Source organism: Zeus faber (assembly GCF_960531495.2).
Source record: "Zeus faber genome assembly, chromosome: 2".
Taxonomy (NCBI): Eukaryota; Metazoa; Chordata; class Actinopteri; order Zeiformes; family Zeidae; genus Zeus; species Zeus faber.
The window spans coordinates 8,374,441-8,388,779 of record NC_137189.1 but is presented as its reverse complement, the minus strand read 5'-3'; the positions used below and the strand labels follow the sequence as shown (position 1 = coordinate 8,388,779).

The window sequence follows — 14,339 nt, the reverse complement described above, 5'->3', positions numbered from 1 at the left end:
AGACACAATTGATGTCCTTACAGTGCCCTCCATGACTGAACTAAGCTGGTGATGGTAGGTGTGTGTGTGTGTGTGTGTGTGTGTGTGTGTGTGCGTGTGCGTGTGTGTTTGAGGGCTGTTTCTCGCTATATGTGGACTATGCGGTTGCATTGGGCCCTGAAGCCACCAGCGGGCTCCCATCTCTCAACGTATTTTCAAAACAGAGTTTGATTGATAAATAGGAGAAAAATGTTAAACCGTGGAGTTAAATATTCCCGTTAGATTTCATGGGGAAACGCAGTTCACGTACCAGGACGCTGAACAGCACTGAACAACGCCGATCGAGGGTTTCCTTTAAAGCGAGCGTCCAGGTGAAGATCATTCCTCCATATTCCATGTGATGTGAAGTCACAATGTGAAACCGTTTTGATAGAATTCAGCCTTTAAATGGTACTACTCCTACACACACTGTCTCACTGTTGTGAGACGGCGAAGAAGAAAACCCTTCGCATCACGCACCTCTGTCACTTCCGTAAACAGACAGTTAAAGCGCAGCACGGGGGTGTTTCGGTTTCACTTGTCTGTGAAAACTTTCTTCTCCGTATCTTTATGGATTATGCAAAGCGTTTCGGACCTTAATCTGACCAGTGCGATAGATCCAAGTCAGTGTTAGCAGCGCGTGCTGGACTTCATTTTCCACGATGATAGTCAGTTCTCTGACAGCGACGCGGAGAACGACAGCGACGCTGAATCTGATATTACTCCAGACTTGGAGAACATTTCAAACAGTGGATTTCAAACTTAATGTGACGATGAAGCAGAATATTTTCAAAAACCACCGGTTGAGACCGACGATACGTCCGTTGTTGTTACAACAGAAGAAGTTGATGACGTGATGAAGTCTGTTCAGGTTGGTGACAGATTTTCAGATTTCAGATTTTCTGAGACTCATTATATTGATGGACTCTACATTTTGTTGTCTTGTCTGTACTTTGAAACTCCAAAATAATTCCACTTTTATAAAACATGTATAGTCTTACTGTTAAATAAAAGCTTTTTTAAAAACAAAATTAGTTGTGTTGTTGAGCTGTTTGTGATTGGCCCAGCTTTAAAAATATTTGCTTGATTTGCACAAGTGACACCTTGTTTGGAAGCTCAAAAAAGCCGTCAGGTGACCCTAAAGTACGCCAGTCACAGTTTTTTTTTAGAAACTGAAATGAGCGGTCTCTCTTGGCCGCCAAGCATCGTCTTTTTTTTGTGCAATGGCCTAATTTATTTTATTTATTTATTGCTTTGGTTTTATTTGGGGGGGGGGGCATTTTTATATGTTTGGTGTTTATCAGTTGCAATGTTTGCCTCAATTTTGATTCCTTAACAAATTTGTTCCTGACATTTCAAACAACATGTTAGGGAAAATGCAGCATCTGTCTCATTTATGTGCATTTGGGAGATATTATAATGCAGATTTGGTAAATCCTGTAAGTTTTCAGGAGTTTCTTGGTGTAGGGGAGCCCCAGTGTTTCCATTTATTTTCATTTTCTGTAGGTTTTTATTGCTGGGGTCAACTTGAGATGTTGATGATTTAAATTTGAGAGAGAAATAAAGACTTTTTCTTCACAGATTTAGCATCTTTAAAGTACACCTGATTGATACATTTAAATGTTAAATGAATGCCCCTGGACCACCGTTGGAACCCCCTCACCATAGTTTCACAAAACAGGGGCCCCTAAACAACATTTTGCGTAGGGCCCCCAAAAATCTAGAAATGGCCCTGTATGAGTGTGTGTGTGTGTGTGTGTGTGTGTGTGTGTATGTGTGTGTGTGTGTGTGATATTTCCCATTACTTCTGGAGGAGGTATTTCACATACTGTATTTTCGGTATCTGCATTGGGGTTTAGCAGCACCTGGGTGTTCAAATTATTTCAGTGAAGCCGATGGGTGACATTACTTTTAAAGACGTATTAAAGCTACGACCAGAGATGTTTGACAATGTTGGTGTAGTTCCTATGGCGTCCTGGAGCGGTCACTATTTGCCACTAATTGTCCGCTGTTACTGATCTGATTGCACCCACTGCACCGATCCAACAGAGGAGGATACTCCACGAACTCCACGGGAGACTTGGTGAGCTGCTCCAGAGCCTTGGTCTCCACGAAGGACGACATCTGGTAGCTGCGACTGACCTCTGAGGGAAGACAGAGTTGTTTATATTCATATTCATACTATATAAATTAGATATATCCTTATACAGTTCTAAGCGAGGTACACACTTTTGATTACTGTATTTATTTTATAGGTAAGTAGCTGATGAATAAGTGAATTAATCATTAAATATTTTAGCTTTCTAAAAAAATATACTTAGATTCAAATATTTTCTTAGAAAAATTAAACATTTAAAAAAATAATAATAATAAAAAATATATATATATATATATATATATATATATATATATATATATATATAATTTGGGGTTCCTTGAAAAGAATTACCTTTCTCTTTGTCTGGTTAATACAATATTTTCCTAATACTAATAATTCATACTTTTGGAAGCCTCAAAGCTGTTGAACTTGACTGGCTGGATGTAGCTGACCAGGTTGGACATTTCCTCTGTGGCAAACGCCTCGCTGCCCGCCGTGCCCTACACACACACACACACACACACACAAATAACATGAACGTTAAAGTTATAGGCCATTGATGTGGAAAAATAAAGCTGGTATCGTATTTGGGTGGAAGGGGACAGCATCTCCTTATCTTTTTGAGATTTCACACAAAAAATGCTCCCAGCCAGCCCCTGCAAGTGTTATTAGATTTAATGCGACGTGTGATTGGCTCACTACCCCAGCAGCAGCTACAAGAGTCTGTACAAGGATAGTTCATCCAAGTCTGTCTTACAACAACAGTCAGGTGTTCCTTGCTGCACTCATTCCTCCTGTACTGGTTGTTTGTTTAAAATGACACGGCCCAATTACTTCATTGTACAGTTGTTTATTAAATATTTCAATCTAAACTTGAACACTTTAAAAATGTATGAGTGAAAAAAACATAAGGATGAGGAGGAGTTGCAGTATTTTAGGCAACTGAATGCTTAGATTCACATGGGAACAGTAGAAAAAAAAGGTTTCGATTGAAGTACTCTGTTGGTATCGGTATCACATTAGGGATACTGGTATTGGTAGTGGAATCGTCATTTTTCAAACAATACCCAGCCCTAGATGGAGGTCTTCAAAGCTACCTCGTCCATAGAGCCCTTTTTACAGTCATCATCGTCGTCATCGTCATCCTCGCTTTCTGCTTCCACCTCGCCTGAAATGACAGGGAATATTATATTATACTATACAGTGTATATTGTAATATTTTTTCATAAGATGACTGCAATATTTCGAAAATGAAAGAGAGCATATGAGAGCTGAGGAGTGGAAAACTAAGATGGTTAAATTGATATTGGCACAGGTTTTATTGTCTTATTTCTCCTTCCACTTTTCTTTACATTTTTGACTTTTTTACTAACTAAATGTCCATCAAGTTGCCTTGACAACAAATCATGGCTCATCCAAAGCAAAGATAAACAAATACATTATAATATTCAGTTGAGTCAGTAACCAAACCAAGTTAGTGTTTAGTCAATGATAATAATCAAATAGTATCTGAAAGTACCAGGATGACACAATACATCCGGTGAAATATTGCAGGGTACAAAACCTGCACGCTACACTGGCAGTGCAATGTGGGTAACATTTTCCATGCAGTGTCGTCATGACAACCCTTGACATGCTGAAAGTAAGCAGGGCGGCGATATGCCACGTAGTATGTCCCAGAAGTCATCGTTCTCTTTCTCCCCACTTTCTCAAGTACGCAGGACGATAGATGACAAACTTACCAATGGACTTCCTGCCCTGCGGCCTGAGGCTGAGCTCAGTGCCCTCTGGGGGCTGGGAGGAATCAGCCGCCTCCTCCTTGGTTGAACCTGGGAGGGTGAAGATACAAAGCCATAATAACTGGATAACAATAATACATAAAATACAATTACAACAAGGGGAATATCAGAGGAAAGCCTTTGTGTTCTATATATTTGAAGATATCATGAATGAATTAAGTCTAATCGCTGAATTTCACTGTCCTAATGGCTTCACACTATCATGGTAATATGTTGAAATACAACTCAACCCATAAAATTAATATATTCATTGTTAATTTCATGCTCCTGACATGTATTATGGATGCAAAAGAAATTTACACATAATGACATGCGAAAATGAAGGTCTAATAAACTCAAACAAAGGAATCTTGAATGACTTACAAGGCCTAATATTTCAAAACTTTTTTGTGACACAATTTAAGACTTTTTGTAGGGACCCACAGACAACCTGTGTATTCTGAAAGGCCTGTGTTGTTACAAATCCTCCACCAGGGGGCAGTGTATGACGATTCAAATCAACACATTCCAGCATTGTGATTAAAATGTCTCATACTGCTGCTGAGATATCGTCTAAAGATCCCCTGGATCCACAGCGGATTGGCATGCACATACAATACAGAATATAAAAATATATTCAATACATACATGAATTTAATATATTGGATTACATGCGACCGTGCACAGCGACATTCATTGTCTCTGTGCTGGGGCACCGCTCTGCTCTGTGTAAACTAAATGTCAGCGGCTTAGTGTGAGAGTATAAATCCAAGAGCATAAAAGTGCGGATGACAGACATACTGGGTGCACAAAGATGCAACACAGCAACACACAGTGTATATATACACACAATCGCTGGCCTGTGTTCAAGGCATCCCAGTGGCGAGCAGTGTGAGCGACTGACAGGAAGTATATGCAATTGCCAATAATAGCGTCTGTTGATGGAGAGCGCCATGAAAATGATGAATGATAAACAATAGTGCTGCTCACTCCACCAATTCTGTTTGGTTTCTGGACGCCACCGAGGCATTTGTCTATCGCCCAATAGGAGGTTGAGCAAGGGCTTCATTTCAAATCTGAATGATCATATTTCAATGGGACCAAATATGTTACTTGATTGTGTTTGTGTGTCATAGACTGTAGAAAAACAAAAGATGTAGCGTTTGTAACGTCAACTGTTGGATTATGAAGAAGTGATTTGAAGCCTCGAGTTTGGGATTACGCTTGCCACCATCTTGGCAGAGGTATTCGTCTATTATCCGGCTGGAAGCTGAGCACCCAGGCTTCATTTCAAATCAAGAACATCATATTTCACTGGGTGCAAATGTGTTATAAAAGTTAATTGTGTGTGTTTTTGTCAGTCATAGACTGTAGAAAACAATCAACGTAGCATTTGTGACGTCACCCGTTGGTTCAGGAAGAGACAATTTGAAGCCTTTGAAGGCTTTTGGTTTACGTCTGCCGCCATCATCATGGCAGGAAACTATGCCAAAGCTTTCTAAATTAGGGCAGAGGGGCAAAGTCTGGGTGTGCAGACAGGAAGGAAGGAAGAGACATGCCCACCTTGCTTGAGAGACAATAAATCAAACTGTCAATCAAGGCAACTTCGCCCCCCCCCCAAATATTCCTCTTTGTTTAAGGGGACCTATTATGCAAAACTGACTTTTTCAGTGATAGTGAACATACATTTGGGTCTCTGATGGATCTACTAACACACAAACTGTGAAATAAGACAATCCAGTCAGTTAATTATGAGCTGTCTGTTTTATAAAACATGTCCTAAAACAAGCCGCTCAGCTTTGCTGCTCTGATTGATGTCACCAAGGGCTTTATTCTAATTAGAACCGCCCTCCATCTGAGAAACGCAGCAAACAAATCTTTTAAAAGAACACCAACTTTTTTACCTTAAAATAACAGCTTCAGAATCATTTTGATGGTAGACTATCTTGTGATATAGAGAATGGCAGCCCCCACCCCGCCCTCTCTCCCCGCGGCTCTGGGGCGAGGGAAGCGGGGAGGTCCGTGCAAGGGGCACTGTAACCTAGGTGTGCAAGTAACATAGACTGTTACTGAAATGTGGCCCATAAGGTTCAAATTTGTCCAGTAAAATAAATTATTTTCAGACAGGACCGAGTTTTACGAAGTGGTGTAAAAGTGCAATTGCACTTAGAAACTGTAGGGGCGCCAAATCCCAAACACCAAAAGTTACAAAGTCTGCTTTAAAAAAATTATGTGTTCTGTGTTTCTCTCTTAAAAAAGAAATAGTACATAGAAATAATGGTACATAAAAAAATATAAGTACATAGACTGCAGGTTGCGGCGCACAATCCGCTGTGTTTCTCCAAACAAAACCCATAAAAATAGTGTTTTTATTGTAGATATTTTATCTTATTTCATTTTTCCGACGTTTAAATGAAACAAAAAATCCGAGAAGTGTGAGAGTCTCGGCAAGCAAGCCTGAAAAGTTGGAACAAGGCCTCATTTAAAAATGAGGCCTTGTAGATCTAATATGAGTGAAGGTTCAGCAACTGATTAGTTAATTTCTCAGCTAAAATTTGTTGAGAAACAGATTTTGGTGGACTGATAAGGCCAAATAAGTGAAAGTTATGGAGTAAATACAACGAAACCCAGAAGCCATGCTCAAACCCCATTGGCTCACAGAACTCGAGGCCTCAGGAGGGTGGCTCCTCCAACAAAAAACAGCTCGTTTTGGAAAAGAGGTATAGAGGCATGTTAGAATGACTAGAATGCATAATCTGAGCGGTATTTTCAGCTAAAAACTTCAAAAACATAGGTCTCTAGGATCTCGGAACCTATATTAACTTGTGTAAAAAGAAGCATAATAGGTCCCCTTTAATATCCCCTTTATGGAACAATGGCTTTTAAAACCACAACCCAGACACCCACTACATACTGTAAGTACATTTAGTAATTTAGAGCCCAAAGTCTTTTAAGATGTAAAAACTTTGTATTTTTAGCGACTTTGTATTTCTTCCTTTTCCATTGACTTCCATTCAGTGTGAGGTTTTCTGGAGCAGGCCATCTCTCAGGGGTACTGCAGTTAAAAGGACTTTTGCTTTGGTTTCAACATCTGGCCTCTCGATAAGTGTTTGTGTTTGTGTTTGTGCGTGCACGCGTGTGTGTGCAGTACCTGTGCTCGGGGAGGAGGGTTCGCAGACGCTGGACGAATCGCTGTAGGTGTTGGAGACCTGCTCGGACAGCTTCTTCTTGGTGCTGCCGTCAGTTTTGTGGTGCTTCTTCTTGTTCTTCACCAGGATCTTCCCCATCAGCTCCATGGGGCTCGGCAGTGGAACACCAGACTCCAGCTGCAACGGCGGGGGAGAGAGAGCGCAAGAGAGAAATTATAAGCCTATGTATTTGGCAAAACGTAACATTTTAAAATTGAATCCAACCGGAAGCTGCCATATTCTAAACACCTTGGGGCTGCTGAACCAGGCTGCTTCTTTGGTAGGGTGTGGTAGAAAAAGGCTTACATCTTTTAGGTAAAGCTCATATGATGTCAACATCATTTTTTTGTTTTAATCAAAATGACATAAATAAAAAATAAAGCGTAAATAGCAAGTAGCAACAGCTGAATGTGGTCTGTTGTTCCGGATGAGATGATGATATCGTTACTTCAGACTCTAGGTGTGAACACAGTCTAGGTTTTATTGACATATACAGTGTATAGTAAATAGAGGAAGGTAAGAGTGTTTGTAGGAGGGAATATTCAAGGGAGAGGAAGATAATATCAGTCTGTTATACTTTCAAAATGGGGGATAAGATGGACATGGTCAACAATAGTGTAGAAAGAGGAACTACTGGGTGTGGGGCATCGTAAAATGGAAATGTGTTATGGCTCTGGTGCCATTAAACAAATATGTAAAACGATAGAGGCATTGTTACCAAATGTTTTAAAGCACCATACCGGTGTCAAATTGAGTTGGAGCCCGTTTACAAGGCAGCACACACATTTTACATTTCACATTTTACTCTAGCCCTGAGCCTTTTCCTGATGATAGCTCACATTTTAAGATTTTTCTTATATTGTCTCTGCTTTCAGGCTTTGGAAAATTAGAGTGATATGGTGAGAAACCTACCTTAAAGTGTCAGTAGACAACTTTTTTTGCTTTAACTTATCATTATAAAGTAAATGCTGATTGCACAGTGTAACGGCTATAGAATAATGACTCCATCTGCTTCTCTTCCCTATAAGCCTCGATTTCACTTTGGATTACAGACTGCCACCGGGTACGATCTCCCAGGAAATTAAGGATGGATTTATGGCACAAAAAAGTGTGTCAACCATTGCAGGGAGGGGGTGTAAGAGGCGCGCTATTTTGTCACAATACATCTATGTGGCAGTTGCCCCTGCCACAAGCCCTCCGAGTGGCGTTTTCAGGGCCCTCTGACACAGAGACACAGGCAGAGATTTTGCAAACACACAAGTTTATTGTAGAGGATGGCATATGACAGCGGCACTACTTGTGTGTGTGTGGGGGGATGGGCGTTGCTCGTTGATTGCTCTGACTAGCAACAGACGTACTACCACCTCTGATCCTGGGCCCAATTACCTAGAACCAAGACATGGCAAGACATGACATGGCTGCTTAAACCACATCACCCACAGCACATAATCAAGGAGGTATGTGCTGTGGGTGGTGTGTGTGATAACCCTAACCCTAACCCTAACCCAACACCAAACAGAGGCAAGGGAGAATCCCTTGCCAAAACCTACTGCCCCACCAACAATGCCAGATGAATGCCAGCACAGAGGGGACGCTGGCGTCATGTTCCTGCTCAAGGAATAGTGGTGGTTGGTAGGTGGTTGGAGCATTGGAAGGCAGAGAGACCGGTGGCCCTCAGAAGGCTGCAAAACTCAGACCAAAACCTAGAGGTAAACTTTGGCCCACAGTCAGAGACATCACTGCGGGGCCATGCAGGCGGAACACATGTAGCAACATAATTTCAGCGGTTTCTCTGGCAGTGGGTAACGAAGGTAATGGAATCAACTGGGCAGTCTTAGAGAATTGATCCACAACCCTGTGGACGACAGTATTACCGGCAGAAGATGGCAGGCCAGTGACAAAGTCCAAAGAGACGTGGGACCAGGGACGACGAAGAACCGGTAGGGGATGAATAAGGCCGGAGGGTGAGAGTGCTTGTGCTGGGCACAGATTTGGCAAGCGGTGATGAATCCCTTGATATCCTCCTCCATGGAGGGCCACCAGAAGCGTTGCCGCAACAGCGCCAAGGTGTGTCTCACCCCGGGGTGACAAGCCAGGCAGGGGGAGTGAGTGAAACTTGACTTAACTTGATCTGGGAAGATGAGAATAGGTGAAACGTGAATTAAATTAATCAAAAGCCCTCTCAACTGTGGAGGACCACCAGAATGGAAAATTCTGGGGGTGAGAGCAGTGAGGGGAGCTGTCACCGAACTGTACTTCCAGATGAAAAGCCCAAAAAGCGTTGAAGCATTCCCAAAGCCATTATGTTTCATAAGCCAGGGGTACCCCAAGATGACACGCCCACTTGGAGAGGGGGCTGATTGATGGGTAACACAGCAAAGGAGACAACCATCGACTGCAGTGCCTTGAATGGGCTTCACCAGAGCCTCCTGTCCAATCCCAAGCTAAGAGGCCAACAGGTTGCTGTTTGCAACCCAGTCAATGAGGACCCTGTCCGTGTGGGTCTCTCCAGAACAGCTAAGTTGAGCATGAAGCAGAGATCGAGAGGGCATTTAAAAATGTATGGTTCGGCTCACCATTGACATCTGGATGACTGGTGAGCCATTTCTTTTGCCAAACAGGAAGAGTAAAAATGGCTGCCCTGGTGACATTACAGGCACTTGTTCTCCTCCTGGCGGCACTGACATCCGGCCGCCACTGGCACGGTGGTGCAGTGCATTGCACTGCTGCCTCACAGCAAGAAGGTCCTGGGTTCGATTCCCGCTTGGGGTGCTGTTGGCACCGTGCTCCGGCGGGTTATCTCCCAAATAGGAGCCTTTCTGTGTGGAGTTTTCATGTTCTCCCCGTGCTCACATGGGGTTTGCTCCACCTAAGGTCAGTACGGACCCCCACCAAAAACATGCACACACCATCGTCTGACCAGCGATGGACACTTGGTACCAGGTCCCCGGGCCCGTCCACGAATGCTGCCCACTGCTCCTGGCTGTGCCCCCGGAGGAAGGACAAGCCAGGATGGGTCAAATGCAGAGGAAACATTTCACCGGCCACCATCAAAAGCATGTGCATGTGTGTGCAAGCATGTGTTGTAGTGTGGTGTTTTGCGTGACAAATAAAGACTGTTTCTTCTTCTTCTTCTGTGGAGAGACGGGTCCAGGCGAGCTGCATGGGCTCTGGGAATCGCTAGGGCCTACAGGGACCGATTCAGAAGAGAACCCTGGAGGATGGGTGACTGGTGAAGCAGAGCCTTTGGAACAGCTGATAGGACTTTCTCTCTCCTATGTTCCCGAAGACAGCCGTCAATGCAAATTGCAAGAGCAACAAGCGGGTCAAGGTCTGCTGGGAGATCTCTGGCCACCATTCATTCTTGATGTGGATGTGATTATAGAAGGCGTCAAAGATGGCAGTGGTACGAGTTTCGTACCACTGCCATGGTACGAAACTCGATGGAGTACTCTGACATTCCGCCATGTGCCGCGTTGAACAAACCTCGAGCTGCTTCTCTTCCAGGAGTGATCAAAAATCAGATCAGCCGAGAACAACCTGAACGACAAGCAGATGGGAAATTGCTTATCCCACTCAGTGGTTCCCCAGACCTTGGCTCGGCCCGTAAGCAGCGAGACAATATACGTCACCCGAGATCTCTCTGTGCGAAAAGCTGAAGGCTGGAGCTCAAAGGCAAGTGAACACTGCACGAGGAACCAGGAGCACCAGAATAACGTTCCAGTGGAGGTAAGCGAGCATCCAATGCTGGAGTCACGTCGCCATGGAGGTAAGTTGCTGGTGCTGACGCTGTATGGCACTGGCCTGTGCGAACAGCTCCTGCCAAAGTGAACCAGAGTCAACAGGCAATGTCAAAACTGTGTCGAAATGACACGAGAGACATGGAAAAATAACAAAATCCCAGATGCAAAAACAAATAGCTAAGGGCTATCCTGACACTTAATTCCATTTGAAAAAGTGAAGGCGCCATCACTTTCACAAATGGTCAGGCGTTGAGTCAAATCCAAAAGTAAAAACGGTAAAAAAGAAAAGTCAAAAAGTCCAAAAAGTTAAAAAATAAAAGTTTAAAAGTAAAGTAAAATGATTGGTAAATGGGCTAAAACTCAAGTTCAACCCACTCAATGTGTTGCCGAGCATTTGTTCCACTCAAAAGGTGGAAGGCAAAAAACACAAGCAGCACTCCTTTTCAATTATAAAGTGTGCCAAAAACTGAATAAAATTAATTTAAACAAGACTTTCCCCCTAAAGACACACTCTTCGTATAACTTATATCAAATAAGACATAAAAATATGTTGTTTTCCCTCCCCTCCTTTTTGGGTTTTTGTCATCTAATGAGGAGCGAGGGAAGTGTGTGTCTTTGAAATGTGGATGTCAGATGGATGAAGAAAAAGCCACAGTTGACACTTTCAACAATAAAAAAGCAGTTTTCCTGGAGGGAAACTAAGTGCTAAACACAAACACACTGCCTCTCCAGGGGATCTGCAGCGCTCTGTTATTTATGATGGGGAACGCTGCTGATCGCAGTGTTTATGGATATTAATAATGCATTATGAAGAAAAACTGGAGAACAAACACACTTGGAGAAAAGACAGAAAGGCTCGTCCTCAAATGTAGGGCTGTGACGATAACCGCATTTCGAAATACCGTGATTTGAGCATTACGTCATTGAGCAGTACCGTCTTCACCGCAAATAATAAATATATATATATATATATACACACATGTATATATATATATATTTTATATTTGAACAGGAGAAATGGCGAATATATTGGGCATTCTTTTTTTTTTTTTTAAGCAGAAGCTCAGGAAAGTCTAAATTCCACTACGGGATTTTGAGTCAACCACTTGGATTTGTGTCTCCTCTCAGTGGAACCAGATAATCAGTGCATGGCTGGAGTAAAAACATGGAAAAAGGAAATGGAATTTTCCACCTCTGAAGTCATTTTCAGAGTCCAAGCGACATGGGGGTGGGAGAAACCAACATTTCAGTTTGTTTTTTTTCGCAGCTCTTTAATTCAATTAGTTGTTGGCGGAACATCAACAAATAGCATGACTCAATAGCTGAAGAAAAAAATGTAGTCAAGCTTGCAAAGTTCTCATGGTTTAGTCGTGGAAATAAAGCTGTCATCAGTGTCATGAATTATCAAAATGAGAGTTGTATAACCAACGTTGTAAATTCAGATTTATTTTGCTGATTGAATGTTTTAAGAGGTACTAGAAAAAGCAGAAGAAGCAGAGGAAGCAGAGATAACAGCGTCTTGACTTTCAGAGAAGCTACATAATCCCCTTTAATCTCAATCTTTCTGGGCTTCCACTGGAACCGACTGGGGGTCAAATTTAAGCGAATCTCTCGGGGGCCTCGTATGGAGTTACGGAGGCTCGATATCCCATTTTCTAGGTGGAGGGGGCGCCGCCATTACCCACTCCGCTATCTCATCCCGTCTTATTTTTTTCCCTTCTCTCTCTCTCTCTCTCTCTCTCTCTCTCTCTCTCTCTCTCTCTCTCTCTCTCTCTCTCTCTCCCCCTTTTTTCCGATAATGTTTCAATGTCAAAAAGGCCTTTAACTCCTGGTGGACTTTCCTTGGTGTCTTTTCGGGAGTGTTGTGGGGATAAAGAATGTGGCTGCTGGGAAATCTATCTACGGAGACAGGTCTTCATATTCTTTGTTCTTTCTTCTTTTATCAGTCACTCCCTTCCAACATGGGGATGAAGGTAAACACTTCCATATACGAAGGATAATGATGAGAACAAAGGGAGAAGGCAGAGGGGTGTGGATTGTAATTGAAATAAATTTCAATTTTTCAATAATAATTTAAATAATTGAGGAGAGATGTTGAGGAAGGGAGAAAGAACCAACCAACCAACCCTTTGTTCAGCCAAACAACCAAACAACCTACCAATGAACGAACCAACGAACAAAGTACCTAACTAACTAACTAACTAACTAACTAACTAACTAACTAACTAACTAACTAACTAACTAACTAACTAACTAACTAACTAACTAACTAACTAACTAACTTACTTACTTACTTACTTACTTACTTACTAACTAACTAACTAACTAACTAACTAACTAAAGCCCCTTTCCCACTTGCACTGAAATCCGTAAATCCACTGGCAATGTTCTGTATTACTGTAATGTGGGAACAGGAGTGTAATGTGGTTGGTAAAGTCTTGCGGTAAATTTCTCCACTTTTGACCTAGTATCATTTACAGGAAAATGCCTGTACAGCTGTGAATGGAAGTGTGTAGGTATGCAAGCCATAACATAGCCATTGGCAAAGCACACATAGTGGGATCTTGTAGGAATCTTTTTTTTGTACAAATATCTCAAAAGTTATTTGTTTTCGGGAAGAAAAAAAAACATTCGGGAAAATGGTAAGTCTGATCCGAAACCGTGGCCCTCAGCTGCAAAGACAAGAAACTCAAATACGTCCAGGCTCTATGTCAGAGGCAGGTCTTTATATTTCATAAAAATGTCAATCAGATCGTAGATGTGTATTTTAAAGTTAGGGGTGCCGTGCGGTGAACAAGGGCACAAGCTCTTCACTTGCCCACCGGCTGCACCGCAGCGTGGACAGGGAGAGGGAGAACTGGTGGAGAATGTTCCTTTTTTAGAGGCAGAGAGCCTAGGACAGGTTTAAAATGATCACAGTGATTTAATAACATTGGGTTAGGGTTATTGTGTCCGGGGACGGGGGCTCTGTCCCTGCTCCGGAGAAACGGGGAGGTGGAAACCGAAGCGCTGGTCTCTGAGAGCCAGGGAAAAAAAAAACGATGATTCAGATTACGTCCCTTGTCGACAGATTGTCCAAATGATTGCATCTACACTGGACATAACGTACTAGCACTCACCCATTAAGTACTGTATCCGTAACAGCCATCTAATGTGGGAACAGACTCCATACTCAACTTTCCATGTGGGAAAGGGTCTTAACCAACCAACCAACCAACCAACCAGCCAACCAACCAACTAACTAGTTGAAATTTCTGTAAAACCAGTGGGTGAAGGTTAAAGGCAACTAATTCTGTCAGTACCTCAGACTTTGTGGAAAAAAATCTCCTTGTTGAATTGGTGACATAATCTCAGATATCCAGTCATGTTAGGTAGGGATAAGGGATAATGTGCAGCCAGCCAGTCAGAGTTATCAGGGTCTTGTGCCGCTGACTCAGAAGGGAGTTGATTTGCAATAATAAGTGGATGGTTGCACATTATCTTGCTTAACACACAACTACTTACTAAATAAAAT

General features: G+C 42.5%; 1 protein-coding gene across 3 annotated transcripts in view; it reads right to left on the bottom strand.

The window, feature by feature from the left end:
* Positions 1-14,339, bottom strand: part of plcb1l (phospholipase C beta 1-like) — a 189,721-nt gene that overhangs the window by 24,879 nt on the left and 150,503 nt on the right. For all 3 annotated transcript variants that reach the window (XR_013844756.1, XM_080024119.1, XM_080024120.1), the window contains 5 exons: positions 7,046-7,220; positions 3,859-3,945; positions 3,214-3,284; positions 2,520-2,616; positions 2,078-2,162 (listed from right to left, as the gene is read on the bottom strand). Coding sequence is in view for 2 of the 3 variants with exons in the window: in XM_080024119.1 (XP_079880245.1) it covers positions 2,078-2,162; positions 2,520-2,616; positions 3,214-3,284; positions 3,859-3,945; positions 7,046-7,220 (515 nt within the window). In the remaining variant the exon portion in view is untranslated. The remainder of the gene's footprint in view (positions 1-2,077; positions 2,163-2,519; positions 2,617-3,213; positions 3,285-3,858; positions 3,946-7,045; positions 7,221-14,339) is intronic.